Source organism: Netta rufina (genome assembly GCF_964035555.1).
Source record: "Netta rufina genome assembly, chromosome: 8".
In the NCBI taxonomy this organism is placed as follows: Eukaryota; Metazoa; Chordata; class Aves; order Anseriformes; family Anatidae; genus Netta; species Netta rufina.
The window spans coordinates 30,802,029-30,818,254 of record NC_140131.1 but is presented as its reverse complement, the minus strand read 5'-3'; the positions used below and the strand labels follow the sequence as shown (position 1 = coordinate 30,818,254).

At 39.7% G+C, this 16,226-nt stretch overlaps 1 protein-coding gene across 1 annotated transcript in view; it reads right to left on the bottom strand.

Annotated features, from left to right (window-relative positions):
- The window catches only part of ABCA4 (ATP binding cassette subfamily A member 4), a gene marked incomplete at both ends in the record, with an annotated part of 69,843 nt that overhangs the window by 19,049 nt on the left and 34,568 nt on the right, over nucleotides 1–16,226 (bottom strand). Inside the window, 12 exons of the mRNA XM_084291228.1 lie at nucleotides 806–930; nucleotides 1,341–1,582; nucleotides 2,126–2,174; nucleotides 2,588–2,793; nucleotides 3,368–3,458; nucleotides 4,223–4,410; nucleotides 5,001–5,138; nucleotides 5,991–6,130; nucleotides 6,869–7,000; nucleotides 8,362–8,539; nucleotides 11,107–11,331; nucleotides 15,292–15,390. Coding sequence (XP_084147354.1) covers nucleotides 806–930; nucleotides 1,341–1,582; nucleotides 2,126–2,174; nucleotides 2,588–2,793; nucleotides 3,368–3,458; nucleotides 4,223–4,410; nucleotides 5,001–5,138; nucleotides 5,991–6,130; nucleotides 6,869–7,000; nucleotides 8,362–8,539; nucleotides 11,107–11,331; nucleotides 15,292–15,390 — 1,813 coding nt within the window. The remainder of the gene's footprint in view (nucleotides 1–805; nucleotides 931–1,340; nucleotides 1,583–2,125; nucleotides 2,175–2,587; nucleotides 2,794–3,367; nucleotides 3,459–4,222; nucleotides 4,411–5,000; nucleotides 5,139–5,990; nucleotides 6,131–6,868; nucleotides 7,001–8,361; nucleotides 8,540–11,106; nucleotides 11,332–15,291; nucleotides 15,391–16,226) is intronic.

The window sequence follows — 16,226 nt, the reverse complement described above, 5'->3', positions numbered from 1 at the left end:
TATAAAACTCAGAGGAAAGACTTTAAAATTATTACTGCCATCAGTTTTGTTGCTTTGTGCTAGCTGCAGTCTCATCTAAGAGTTACATATTGGAGGAAATTTCTAAATTTCCTCTGTATTGCACATATTTGGACTTGGTGCGAAAGTTCAGCTGTGTAATGGATGCAAGTGAGGGTGAAGCAAGTGCCCTGAAGAGCACAGAGGAATTGTGCAGTGATCTGAAGAGAACAGAACTGAAGCTTCTATGAAGAATGAAAGGAGACAAAGTGCTAGTAGACTGAAAAAAAATAGATCCAGCCAAAGGATGAAGCATGGGGAGATACTAAGCAGCAGCATTAACAAAACCTAAGAGTCTCTGCTTTTGTTTTGTTTCCATAACTTTACAATTACTGTACCATCTATAAATAAACCTACCACAGGTCAACAGATAGGTTGAATCTTGTTCTGTAAGATTATGAATAAAGGCATGCAATGGCATACCAGATACTTACTTACTGTACTGTAACTCCTGTTAGGATATGTAACTTTTTAGGTGCTGAGGTCATGAATTCAGGCAGGAAAAAGAAGAGTACCAAAGACAACAATGTATTTGAAGACTACTGGTTAGACATACTACTAGCTGTATTCCCCCACATGCACCAATTTCATGCGATTTGATGTATGCTGATTCTAGTGGAATTACTACTTTTTTATACTACACAGACTGAGGATAGCCCAGTAAGTCCCAGTATCCCAATAAGCCCCATGATCTTAAATGCTAGGGAGAAAAGTGTGTCTATATGACAGATTTATTTATTCCTCTTACCTGAAGAAAGTAAACTGTTGTCCATAGATCCAAGGGTGTAAGGTTAAGGCAGGATATTCTCCAAATGGAGGAATAATGACTGTAAGCATTAAAGACAGCAACACAAAACTAGCAGGGAGAACAATCTGCAGGGGACATGAAAACACCACACTAAGACATATGCTGCAGAGTGACACTGTACGCAGCTTATACGTAAATGAAGGAGGGACAGCAGGAGCAGAGATCTGGTTTAGCTCCCAACCACCAACTATTCCTGCTTACTTCTAATGCTTTCAGTTAAGACTGGTTGTCACAGAACTGTACTGTGTTAAAAAGAAAATGCTGGGCTAGTAGTGATTGAATCCTGAATTTGGTGAGAATGACAGATTACAGGCAGAAAGATAGAGACAGAACAGCTGGAACCATAGATTAGAAAAGCAAGGGACCTGTTACCTATTTGCAGCACCTCTGTTGCTTTGCATGGAGACATTACCAGGAAAGACAGTGTTGAGAACATTATGGGAAAGAGTCAAGGACACCAACAGTGAGTCAATACCTGGGCTAGGAAGTCCTTGTGGCTGCGGGAGGCATGGTGGAACCGTTTGATGAACAGTGCTTTCATCTGCTGATGTACAAGCTGAAAACCTTTATACTGCCGGGACCCTTTGCCTTCATTTTGATCTCCTGCTATGCCTACTGGCATTTGAGAAGCGTCATTGGTTTCCAGAGGGGTTTTTTCAGCTGTTTTATTCTCAGTAGAAATTTTGCCACAAGTAGAACCATTTTCTTGATTGTCTCCTAGGTTAAAAATTGCAATTAATACTAGGAATTACCCTGATGAAAAGGGGCAGAGAAGACACTTTATTCTCCATACATGAAGACAGCACAAATGTTTTACTGAGCTCAAGATTTGATCAAAAGTATATATCACATCACCAGATTACTTTAATTATAATTGTTACAGTGTGGCTGTATCCAGTAGCATCACATAGATTATACACTTACTCAGCAGGATGAACTAGATATTAATGTGGATAGTTTATGGACTTCTAGGCAACACAATGCTACCTATAAAAACCACTGACATCTAGGGGATGGACGCTACATCTTTATTTACACAGTTATGGACCTGATCCAAGCAAAATAAAAGTATTTCTGCTGACTTCATCTGGTTTCTCAGATATCATGTCAGCCCCTAAAATCAGGTATTTACTGACTAAACGTATTTTGATGAGAATTCCATACATAGACTGAAAGTTCTGAGGCTCTTCTTTACTTGGCATTCGGAATATAAAACAGTTCCAAGAAAAGTTTATCAAATACTGATTCATGGATTTATACCTGCTTTTTGCATTTCAGGGCTAGCTTCTGCTGTGACCTTTAGGAAAACCTGTCAGAGACAAGCACATCTGGTAAAGAATAGAACATTAACCTGACCTCAGAAACACTATATACTATCCTTTAATGCAACAGGAAAATAACTTCAATACCTTTTCAGTACTCTTGCTTACTTCACAGTCTGAGGTCTCTTATGAAATATCTCAGAAAATAAAGAAATGATCCAACTTAGACACAGAGAGATATTTCTGGCTAATGAGTCATGCTCCACAAGGCTAACACACAGTCAGATTTGGGGCCTTTCTCTATGCCCATTCCAATGATTTTCTGAGTGTGCCACACCAAACATGACTGGGTTTCGAGGGAGATGTAGGAATTAGTAAGGTTACATGCTTAAGAGCAGGAACAGTCTCAGAAAACATTTTGGGGACTGATGGTAGGACCAGCAAATATTTTGTCTGTTACCTCTTCAAGTGGAGTGTCTGAAACTCCAAAACTGCTAAGTCCCAGGTCATCCAATGTTTCCTCCAGTTCTCTGAAGAGACTGGCATAAGATCGCTGTTTAAAGTGCTTACTGGGCAACAGGTAAACAAGTTCTTGACCAATGCTTTCAATTAATTTTGCTTCTGGGACATGATGATGAATTACTTCTGCTAGCTCATTCAGATCTCCTGTGAAAAGTCAAAACAGTGTTCCAAGAATGAATATTTCACCACGCTAAGCATGATTTCAAAAGCTGTTGTTTGTACTATATGAAAGGGGACTGTTCTATTATGCAACTTAAAGATATCTCAGTTAACCTGTAATAGACTGGGCCATGTTACTAATTATGGTTCTGGAACAAGGTAGCAGGAAACTATTCAGGACTGTTAATAAAGCACAACAAAATCTTCTGGAATATCTACTTAATTTCTTCTTTGACACAGAAAGCCAAAATAACTTTTTCTGAGAAATCCAGTTTCCTTTGCTCTAGATGTGCTTCAGTTTTCATTACCAAATTGCACATTTTGGTGCAGAGTTGTTGAAAATTCACAGTAGACTTCCAAAGCACACTGAGACCACACATATATCAAACAGGGGCAATGGTATACAGAAGTGTGAAGAAACTTTATTCATTTTAAAATCCAATGCAGTTAGACAACTGCTGGAAAAGCAGACCTCAGCAGCAGTGATCTGTAAGGTGAGACTGCAGTACAACAGGAGACATAGGCTTGTGCTGGGATGCTGAACCATTCCACTTCTTACCATCCAGTTCCTGCACTTGAGTTCCTTCTTTGTCCCTGTGTGCACAGCTGGAACAGGAGCAGGAGCACTGAGATCCACAGCTACAAAATGACTGGCATGGAGAAGCAACAGATAAAAGATGAAAGTGCTTCAGATACATGCAAAACAGTGTATAAAGGCTATCAGCCTTTGAACACTTTGAGTCAGTGAAAAATACATCATATCTGAAGGGCATCTGGAACATGTTGCACTGAAGGTCATCTGAGGACTGGATTAAGTAAAATAGACAACACAAATTCTCCTGCACAAACCATATTTGTCAGTTCTATATTACATGCAAATGCCTGGGGAAATGTGATCAGCAGTGGCTGTAAGTATATGGATCACGTTGGTACTAAGGCTGAAAGTGCTTCCTACAGTAGAAACAATCCAGAACCGTACTTGTCAAGCTGTGGAATGCTGCTTTAGCTGTGGATTAGACTCAACTGACATTTGAGCTAGGTACTAGAGAGCACCATGTTTACAACTATACTGCAAAGGAGGCATCAGAAAGATTGGTATATGCACAAAGGCAACTTGACAGGTAAAGGTTTTGATAGACATAACTGAGGAAAGTGAATTACAGACCACTGAAGACTTCATGTCAAGTTACTATTTTCACTTGCCCTGCTGAATATATATTTATAAAATCAGAGATTTTTACAGAGATCCTCATGTAGCCATGTAATTTCATGAAATGTTATCAAATTCATTGTTTTCTCCATTTTGAAGTCAGTTTTGTACAAAGCCTCAAGCAATGCTTGATTGCTTTCTACCTTGGTGCAGTGCACGCATATGTATTTTTCATATTTCACGAGGAGGGAAGCATACACTTACTGCATTCCTTGCAATTCTGGTGTTTTTCATCTTGCGAACAAGAGTGAGATAGAAGCCAGATCCAAAGCAGTTCTTAAGGAATACAGGGGAGCCTGAGCAGAAGAGTTTTCCTTGGGATATGATAGCTATCCTGTCTCCAAGAATGTCTGCCTCATCCATGTGATGGGTTGAGAGGATGATGGTTCTGCCTAGAAGGAACAAGTAAGAACATTTAAGGGATGACTTCTCTTAGGAACTCAAAACAGTGCACAGTTTTTGGCAATTAATGCAGGATTTTCTCTGCACCAGGGCCAGCACTCAGTTTGCTGCATCCATAATTGTCTGCTCAGAGAATCTTGTTTGCATATATTCCCAGCATGCAAACTTTCCAGTGCCTAAAGGGGGCCTACAGGAAAGCTGGGGAGGGACTCTTTATCAGGGAGTGTAGTGATAGGACAAGGGGGAATGGCTTGAAACCAAAAAAAGGGTAGATTTAGATTAGATCTCAGAAAGAAATTTTTTACTACGAGGATGGTGAAGCACTGGAACAGGTTTCCCAGAGAAGCTGTGGATGCCCCATCCCTGGAAGTGTTTTAGGCCAGGTTGGATGGGGCTTTGAGCAAGCTGGTCTGGTGGGAGGCATCTCTGCCCATGGCAGGGGGGTTGGAATCAGAAGGTCTTTAAGGTCCCTTCCAAACCAAACCATTCTCTGATAAAACAGTTTACACAGCAGGCACATGCTGTATCTATTGCAGGCTTAAAAACAAACAACAACAGTTTACTCCTTCAAACCTTTTACCTGAGCGATACTTCAGCAGAAGATCCCAGATAGAGCGCCTGGAATATGGATCAACTCCAGAAGTGGGCTCATCCAAAACTACCACTTTTGCTTCACCAACAAAAGCAATGGCAACAGAGAGTTTTCTTTGCATTCCACCTACCAGAGGATGGAGACACCCAGGAGTCTGAGATGAATCATGCATGTGGTAGGGATGTAATTAACACAGTTTTTCAGGGTGGAGAGAGACAAACTGATACAAGTAAAACAAAACCCATCCTCAAACAAAGAAAGTTCTGCAAAGTTAGATCCATAGTCACATTTTTCTTGTGAAGTTCAAACCAACTCATTAATTATTATATATATATATATATAATTTATTTATTTATTTTAGAATTTTTCAGTTCTGTGTTACATTTTCTGGTCCCGGCCGAAAGAAAAAGCATGAAGATCTGAGATTTTTCATATTCTTGTGTGAATATGGCCAACTTCTACAGCTGCACTCAAGACAAAAGTGTAAGAACTCCTGACTCTGTATTCAATTCAGCTTTTGAACCTGAAACTGAAATATATCAAAATACACTGCATGCATTTTTTAACCTTTAGAATTAAAGAAGTTGCCCCTACCAAATAATGCAGTATTCTAGAGTACTCATAAACAAGGGACCAGCATGGTGGTATAATATGTCATTTGTCTTAAAATTATATAGACATTTTTGTTGTTGTTATGTTGATGGATATAATTGTATATATTCATTTAAAAACAGCAACTTTTAAGCATATTTGAATTTGTCACATTTATAAGAAGCACAAGCTTCAGGGACAGATTTTGCCAGCTTTTTGTGCAGTCCCATTAAGCAATCTCTTTAAGAGTAAAGACCTCCCTAGTGCACAGTGATTTGGCAAAATACAGCCTCAAACAATGGAACTAAAACAATACTTGAGTTCTTCACCCACAGATGAAGAAAAGGCAGCAGAAAAAATAAACACTCAGAACGATCTTGTGGGCACCTGACAATTTCTGAGCCTCTTCATTCCTTTTATGGGTGAGGCCCATGTCTTCTAGCATCATTTCCAGCTCTTGTTCAGCTTCATCCCTGGATCTCCCTTTCAGTTGGGAATAAAACAATATGTGTTCTGCTACAGTAAGGCTGTGAAATCAGACAGAAAGGCATCAAGGCAATTTAAATGAATTAGCACAATTTTTCCAAACAACAATAAATTTGCATCTTGCTGAAGGAAGAGGGGCTACTTTACCCTAAACTTGGATCACAGATATTGTTTGGTATCAACACACTTCACTCAGCTGTCACAGGATCTTCCTTTGCCTTTTCAAATCAGAAACTGCTACCAAAGGAACAGGCATAGCAGACCTGTTTACGGGAATAAAACAGGTACTGATGTGGGCAACAGCATCGAGGAAGAAAGACTACTGTTGGTATGACTACCAACTGATGGCAGTAAATCTGGATATCATCTGAGAAGGTAGTCAACTGTCAAGTGGTAGGGCGCAACGGGCATAAAAATATCCTGCTACTGCAGTGTCAGATCAGATTTTTCTGCTTCAGGGAAAAAAAAAAAAAAAAAAGTGCCTACATTATAGTGCATGAAATCCCAGGCTGAACTCCTGCCAACCCATACTGCAACATAAAATGCCAATACAAAGAACACCGCCATCTTCCTTGGAGACTTGTTTGTTCCCAGACAAATGATGCCAGAGAAATCTACTGAGGACATACAACAACTATATCATAGGAGTATTAAGAGTTGGAGAAGTACCTCTGCGATACAGAGGTACACCGAGAACAGAGCAAGAGAAACAACACAGGCTTTGGGGATGTGACAGGAATGCACTCTTGTTCTTAAAGCTAGTATGGACCAATACTTACTGATTGAATAGGATGTTGTACTGAGGGCACATGCCTAATTGTTGCCGAATGGAGTCCATGTGAGTTTGAATATCCAGGCCACCAATTAGCACAGTTCCAGAGGTGGGTGGGAAGAGGCCTGTCAGTATTGACCTATGAAGATAAAATGAGGGAATGCCCACTCACCCATCTTTCTGTGCCAGATTAGGAACGTATTTTACATGATTCCACTAGATGGAGCATGATGACTTCTTACTATGGCCTTGATGAAACAATCTTAATGAAAAGCATATGTACACATATTCTTATCCACTGCAGTGAGAATCTTGTGGCTCAGCTAATGTTTAAAACTTCTGATAAACCTGCCTGTATGGTTTTGGCCTGCAAACATAAAACTGTTTCTGTCAGCTACACTGTTTCAGAGTAGTTTGTTAAGTGTACACTACTCCTGTGTCTAAAATTAAGCTCAGTGGGACAAATAGTGCTTTAATGTCTCTAGCCATGCTGACTGGCTCATATCTTAACCTTTATTTTCTGGAAAATGGAAGGGGGACAGAATATTGGGTTGCAAATGGATAGGGTAATGGATTTCTCAGTTCTGAAAATTTCAAAGCAGTAGAAATTTTCGTTTTTATCAGCAGAATTGTAGAATCATCGAGTTTGGAAAAGACCTCTAAGATCATCTTGTCCAACTGTCAAGCATTTAATAAATACATTTACACAACATTTCAGCAGATTAGAATCATTTTGTTTGGGGTCAAACATTTTTCATGGAACAATTAAAATTTTCAAAGGCAATTTAAAGTGCTTTTGAAATAGAAGTCTTTTTGAATTAAAAACCTCAACTGTTCTGCTGGGGAACATTGTAATGAAACACTTCAGTTCTTTCAACATTTGGTGAACTCTTCACAGACTCATCGTTTTGTTCACCAATTAATTTTATTATGATAAATAAAGTCCTGTATAAAGAAGATTAAACATACTTAAGTCCACCTTCCTGTGACTTTAGGGTTCTATAACTAAAGGAACATTTTAATCTGGGTATAGATCTTTAATATACATAACCATTTTGTCTAAAGAGCGTCTGAATTTGCATCCTTTGCACACAGGCCAAAAGCATGTCTGACAAAGCCACTTAGACAGAGAAACCAGGAATATGCAGACTGTAGTTGTTTTCAAATCTTATCTCTTTCAGCCAGATGTTTCTTACTCCTCAGCTTTTGGGAGCTGGCCATAGGAAATTAATGTTGGGGTGTTGGAGGAGAGAACTGCTTCTTCCTTTCTATACTTCCACTAGTGTGTGTCACCATTGCCTCACTCTCAAAGCTTTAGCCAGACCAGCGTATCTTCTCTTTGCCTAGGGGTAGCATTTCCCTGTCTGGAACAAGCTTGATGTTGTGTCAATCTAGCCACAAGGGTGGCAGAGAAACAAGGGAACAGTGAAATGAGAAGGCTGCTCCTCAGGACTCAATAGAACACTGCTCTGGATTTGCTTCTTTAAAATACAGACTTACATGGTGGTTGTCTTTCCTGCTCCATTGTGGCCCAGAAATGCCGTGATCTGGCCCTCATAAAAAGTAATATTCATCCCATCTACTGCTGGCTTGGGCCTGTTCGCAAAAATCTTCACCAGGTTCTGAACACATACTCCTGGAATCAGTCCTGTTGGCTCAGGTTCACAGAAGGTATTTACTTGAAAGGCAAGAAATTAAGAATGAGAAAAGAATATAGGAATATGTGTTGATCCCAACTTTGATGATGACGACAAATCAGAAAGTGCATATACCCAGTAAAACATGCCAGGGCCAGATTCTCCAGTCACACCAGTAGTTAACTGAAGCAAGGTTCCTAACTGCAGTGCAATTTGTCTAGATTCACCCAGCTATGAATGGCAGAAGAAAGAGAGCCCAGAGTTGTAATGGTCTGTGGAGATGTATCTCACTAGATTAGGTGGAGCTGAACAGGCTTTCTGTTTTCACTGTGTAGCTTGAAGATTATTTGGCACTGTTGTCTGTAGATACTTAGATAGGCTGAGATTACATTAAACAAGCAGCATGTTGCCTTTCCAGCCAGGCTGAAATCTGCCATTCAAATCATCTGCCCAGCTGTGCATTCTTTTACCATGATGCTTTAAAAAAAACAACATTTGCCTTTAATCCTGGTAGGTGAAATTTACCCCCTTGCTGAGGCCAGCTCAAAATTTAGGCATTACCTAACAGGAACACTACATGGGCTGGCTTTCTCTCAGGATTAAAAATGCATTATTGTAAATAGCACCATCAGGAATTTTTATTGCATCAGCTTCTAGACAAAACAAACTTCCTTTGAAGTAAATTAAGCCCTTGGGCAATGTGAATTATGGGAGTTGAGAAATTTAAACTAAAGACCCTGTCCACTTTTGTTTACACAGAATACTTAAGGCTTTGTAGGGAGGCCTGTTTTGCAATTGCAGTTCACTTAAATCGTTCAGTACCCATCAGGCCTGTGTGGAGAGCAGCCAATGCCATCTGGGTGAAACCAGCCCCACCTCCATCAGTGACTTTTAAGACTGTCATTACACAAAATGCTTGGGAAAAAGTCCCAAATATGTTGTACATGAGAGAGCTGCGTATACTATGGAGCAGCTGAAATAACTCATCTAGATGGGGGAGCTTTATTTGAAATAAAATGATGCTCATAACAAATCTTTTTTTTTTTTTTTTAAAGGAATCTAGACTTTTGCCTTATTGGGGCAAATACAAACTTCGCCGTATTCTCAGAAGTTGAGATGAAGGCTAGATAGTTCTGCATATACAGGCAATTGAGGTACCATCCCATTTTTTATACGTATCATTAGCTCAGTTCGTATTTGCCTGCAAGGCTCATTGACAATTTCTGAGGTAAATGCTCTGATGATCTCCCCCAGTATCTGCCTAGCATCACCTGACATGCACTGGTGGGGGGGGTGAGCTCCCTTTATTGGGGTGGGCCATTTCTCTATTCCGATATTATTCCCACAATGAAATTTTGGACCATTGGGGTTTTCCTCAGAGGTGGCAGCATTTATAGCGGATGTGAATGAGGCCTTTGGTGAAAGCTCTGCTTGAAGCATACCAAGCAGTTAGGCTTTATGCTGTGTCTGCCCTGCTCTGTGAACCGGTACTAATGTTGGACTGCACTGAAGTTAAGCCATTAGAACCATTTCCTATCCCACCACTCTTACAAGAAGCACCACCGCTAACATGAAGCCATTTTAGAAAGTATCGTTCGACTATACCAGCTCTACTCTTGACTTCTCTGCCCACTTCCCAGTTTCTGCATGGCTGGCTGAAAAGGAAGGAAGGCTTCTTTGTGCAGTGACAGGCAAAGCCCTTCTTCTCTGGGCACATAACAGCTGGAACTGAGTACAGCACCACAAAGATAAGGTAGTACTAAAAGAAGATTGGCTGAAGTAACCTTTGCCCTCTGCCTGTCTTGTTTCTTTTGAAGTCCTGCCCTGTTTCTATTCACCCTGAATGCATGCTTTCAGTGCCTATGTGAGGCACTCTGATGACCCCACTTTTATCTCCAGCTTCTCAAGAGAGATGTCTATAGCAGTTACTTTTGCTACAGAATCCACATCATTCCTCTGAGCATCACATGCAGAAAAGTCCTCTGGCTTCCCACAAAAGAGGACACTGGCACTTGAAAACAAGACAGGTCATTCAGGAATTCTTAGGTGGTGGCTAATGTCAGCATCAGAAGCGGCTACAGACAGACACATAGCACATCAGATAAATCCCTTTGAAACAAACCTATCCCCACAGATGCAAAACACAATGAAGACAGGCAAAGAAAGGGGGGCAGAAGGGAACAGCATTCTTCTTAGCATAAGTATTTATATTAAAGTCATGGCTCTGTTTAATCCTAGGAAGTCAATGTATGTCTCTCAGAGGTTTCCCCTTAGCAAGTACACTAACTTGTTACAGAGACAGCCTGCATTTCCACCATAAAGAACAAAACAAAACAAAACAAAAACAAACAACCCCCCCCCACACCAAATTACAGAGCTCTCCTGAAAGGCATGTCTTTTATGGGTATTGTCTAAAATATTCTGAGTGATCTTGAATGTAGACAAATCAGTAGGAGGGTAGCTGGGAGAATCAGTGCCTCTCCTAAACTTAGCTCTGGCAGTCGCACGCCAACCTCTTTAATAACTGCAATCATTCCTATGTTTACTTTGTTATGAAGTACTGTAAATATGGTATCTGAGAAATACTCAGATTGCTCTCTCTCCTTACTATTCATTTCATCTTTGTCCTGGACATCTGTCCTAGGCATCCCCTGCTCGTCGGGTTCTTTTTCTCGTTTGTGTTTACATTGTTTGTTTTTACCATCCTTCTCCCCCTGGTTGTCACTCTTTTCTTCTGGCTTTTCAGGTTCTTCAGATTTCTTTGTTCTGCTTTCATTTTTTTCCCCTTCCATGGCCTTCTGATCCACACAGCATTCTGACTGTGGACTGTTTTCTATATAAAACAAAAGTAACCAACATTTAGTCAAACAAAATTTATTTTCCTCTTATCTTCAGAGGTGCATTGAGGAAAAGGACGTAGTCCTAAGCCTCGAGCTCTGCAAGAGCATTAATCAAAGTGCTTTACTCAGGTTAAGAACACAGCACTTGAGGTCATCTATATTAAAATCTGCTTCACCATATCAGAAACAGATATTTACAGAAGAAGACTGACAATTTTGCAATTATAGACTCAAGAGTAGAAGGTCCTTACTAACACAATGTATATGTTCTATATATTTATATTTTGTCCATGAAGCTCCAGACTAAATTCTTCACCACACTAAGAGAAAAGTTATACAAGTGTTTCACAGACTTACAGGGACTGAGAAGAAGAAAACCCAATGAGAAGATTAAATGAAAAGCAAGCTGCTACTTAGGTTAAGAAGCTAGCTCCAGTCCAGAGTGAATGAGTTGGTGTTAACACAAGAATTTCTGGCTTTCCAACTTGTTCTCAGACTTTATTGACACAAAAGAAGAGTCATACAAAATCACTAGGAGTAGCAAGAACCATGGTGTAAAGAAGAGGGATCCTGAAGAAACTATATACATAACAGATTCATGCTGGTAGCCTAGAATGTCACTACCATTATCAAATTGCCTGGGACTTAATTTTGTTGTGGAATTTCACCGTAATTTTCTGCTATGAGAAATTCTAGAACACAGAGCTGCATAAAGTTACCAGGGGCACAAATAGCTACATAAGCAACAAACTTATCTAGTCACCTAAAATGGCAAAATGAGGGATAAAAAAGTACACCAATAAAACTAAATTTTAAAAGTACCTGCATGATTTACCAGTTTAGTTTTATTTTTCAGTCTTGCATTTTCATTATCTGACATTTTCTTATCCCATTTCCTTCCGAACACATTAGTGAGCTATGACTAATGAAGAAAATGCTTAGTATTGCCCTTGAAGGAAAAGATAGGAGTTGAGAGAAGTTCTACAGCTGTTTATGTAAGCTGAGGCACACTAAAGAGTCTTAGTTCTTTAAAGAGGTAAGAATCACACACCTCAGGAATTCATCACACAGAGTTGACCTTTCTAAGTGTCCCTGCTTGAGAAAACCCAAGGTGATGTTTTGTGAAAGAGAAGATGAAATAGTACAGAACAAATTCTTAGTAATGCTCTGAGGCTAGCTGAGATAATCATGGAATAATTTAGATCAGAAGAGACTTCCAAATGTCTACAGTTCAACCATAAAAGTAAGGCCGAATTATAGCAGGTTGACTTTTTCAAAGAATAGAGATTTCACAACCTCTCTGGGCAACCTGTTCCAGTATCTTTACCTTCATAGTAAAGATTTTTTTTTTCTTATGTTGAATCAGAATTCCAGTTTTCCAGCTTATATCTATTGCCTCTCATCCTCCCACTGGGTACTTCTGAGAAGTTTGACACTCTCCTAGCCTTCTCTCTTAAGGCTGAGCAGATCCAGCTCTCTCAGCATCTCATTTGTCATATGCTCCAGTTCTTCATCAACTTGGTGACTCTTTGCTGAGCTCCCTCCATTAACTCAATGTCTCATTTTCATTGGGAATGCCCAAACTGGACAACATCGTACTCCAGATACAGTCTCACAAGAGCTGACTAGAATGGAAGGATCACTACACCTGAATGTCTGGCTACACTCTTGCTAATATAGTTCGGGATGCAGTTGGTCTTCTTGGCTACATGAGCACACTTGATCATGATCATGACAGCTCATGATCAACATGCTGTCCACCAGGCCTTTCCTACAAAGCTGCCTACCAGGCAGGTGGTGGACTGTCTGTACTGTCACACGGGGTTACTCCATCCCAGATACAGTATTATGCATTTACTTTTTTTTGAACTCTGTACGATTTCTGTAAAGTCATTTCTATAGCCTGTCATGGCCCACCTGAACAGTTGTCTTGCACCCCACTGTTCCCTCCAATCTGTTATCTTCCACAAACTTGCTCGGGGTGCACTCTATTCCATCACTCAAATTCTCAAAGAAATTATACAGTATTGACCCCAATGTTAGTACCAGGGATGTCACTAATAACTGGTTCCTATTAAGGCTTTGTGCTATTGATCACATTCCAAACAGTCTAGTCAGTTTTCAACCCCTTTGTTGTTCACTCAGGCAACCTGTATCTCACTAATTTGGCTATCAGAATACTACAGAATGCTGTAAGGCCTTGCTAAAGACAAGTTAGATGGCATCCAACACTCTCCTCTTGTCCAGTGATCCAGTCATCTCATTACAGAAGAAAATGATTTCTTATCACCTTGTCCTTCATGTACTTGGCTTCCAAGAAGGATCTACCTTATAACCCAACCAGGTACCCAGGCTAGCCTCAACAGACCTCAGCTGCAGAAAGGACTGAAAATTTGTGCCTTTTTTTCTCAACAGTGAACTATTAGATCAGCTCAGATATCTGATATAAATTCACTCACAAAATAAACTCTTGGTTTCACTTAAGCAAAATGTTTTATCTAAGCAACACGAAAAATACTATTAAAAGCTAGCAATAAGCTAGCAAAAAGCAGAAGCCATTGGCTCTTCTGTTGATGACCTACCTGAGCAACTGAATGTTTTGGCATTTTCACGCCTAAAAAATCATGTGTCCCCCTTGTACTGGAAATACATTAAAGAACACAGAACTTAGGAGCCATTAAGATAACCAGAAAATGGATTTTGTTTTTACTAAATTTAGGTTAAACTAAGTAACTAGAATATGTCAAAATTCTATAAGCAAGTGTGCTCCAAATCTGAGATACTCAAAGGAGCTCTGGTGCCCAAATTCCAAAGAAAGTCACTGAGATGTAGTGACTGACATCTTATCTGTGCCTTCAGGAATTCCTCATTCATCTATAAACATATTCCAAGTCCTCCTTTGGCTCCTTCCTCCTCCTTCCTACACACATTTCAATTGGCTGGGTAGCAATTGCAAAGCAAAAGCAGATTAACAGGCTCCATAATATTTAGACAAGCCTCTAACATTCTGAATACTCTCACAGCTAGCCTAAAGGAAAACCTGCTCATTCTTTCAGAATGCACCATAAGACAAAGCCTCTTCAAAGAAAACAATGTTATAGCTTCCTCTTTCCTGATCAAAAGATGTGAGCAGTGGATGTATTATTCAGCATGTTCACAGAAAGGATTAACTCCCTTCTGGTCTAAAAGCATCATCCTGAAATGAGACTGCTTTGTCAGCAGTCTGAGCTGATGAAGGGTAAGGGTGGTAATAAACAGACTGAAGAAATGATTTCTTTATCTGTCATTTTGATTGGTTTTGCTGTTACTTGTAAAACCAAGACAGGTTTCAAAACACTACCTTCAGCAAGCCTCTACTCCAGACATTAATCATCATTATGCATTAATTCCAATTTAAATACAATCACCCACATGATGTGCCTAACTACTCTACTATCAATACACAGACAAAATTATGCAAAAGCAAGATTTCTGCACTTGCTCAAGTCAGTCCAAGGGTGTCATCAATTTTGATCTTGCTTACAAACCCAAAGGAAACAGTTAAATTAGTCTGAATTAGAAAAGAATTAGGTTCAGAAAGGGGAAAGGCCTTTAGAAAAGGGGATCCTCAGTGTAAATAAGAACAACACTGTATCTCATTTTGACTCATTTTATGAATGCCGTGTTGTGCAATAAGAACTCCTTGAATGTCTCAAAAGGTGTTAGAGAGTGGGAGTTTGATGGTGCTTGTTAACCCATGATTTAAAGGCTCTAAGATGGAACAGTGACTCACTTCTAGCAACTCTAATAATAGCAGGCCACTCCAAGTTCAAAGGCACCTGCTGAGATTCCCAGTATATGTCTGTCCCTAATCTTTGCAGCAGCTCATGTAATGAAAATGTTACGCAGTCACCTCTAAGCAGATCAGTGGTTTTGAAGTTATTTCTAAATATCAAAGTTTTGAAAGAACTCACCATCAATAGTTGCTGTTTTTTCAGCTTTTGGGTTTCTAGAGCCAAACCAGTAAGATTCCTGCAAAGGGAAATACCAAGGCTGTGGTAGCCCATAGTCCCCTAGAAGAAAAATAAGAAGGTGTACATGTACTTTATAACCACATTCCTCAGTGGGCACAAATTAATCTAGACACAGTCTGAACTGTAATTACAAACACTTGCAGTTGCCTTAGTAGTCATATTGTTACATATCAGAGGTCAAACTGCCCACCAACCACCTATCAGAACAAATTTTGTTTGCAATTATTATTATTATTAGCCCAGGAGTAAAATATTCAGAAAATATAATCTGATTTACCTTAAATTTTCTTAAGTAGAATGTGGTTTAATTACAGAGTGAAGCTACTCTCTACCTGGGGACAATGAAACCAACCAACAAACCAGCAGCTGCCAAGGAACATCCTGATTGCTTAAGATGGGATCCCAGCCTCACTCAATAATTTTCTTTAAATGACTACTTGACAGTTGAGGCATTGGGCCTGAACTCTCAATTTGCAATGAGAAAAGAGACTCTAGCTGTTCTTTTAGCACATAGCCTTCCACGAAAAATGAGACCAGGAAAAAAGCAGATCTTTTCTTAAACAGAAATGGGCCTTTTTTGGTCACAGGCTAACTCTGTTTTGAAAAAAGAAAGTATGATAACATTATCCATTCTTGTTGGACCAGACTTGAGTCAGTGACAGTCCATACTGTTTTCTTGGTTTATACTGATTTGCAAGTGGATAGTGCATAGTGATAAGCAATGGAAATTTGTGATGCTCACTGATAGATGGTCAGTTTTTCTGCATTGAAAAACACTTTGTGAAAGTGTCTGCTTATTTTTGACTTAACAAAAATATCCTTTATGTCAGGCAACCACTTGTACTCCCATTATGCACAAAAACGCCCTGTCTGAA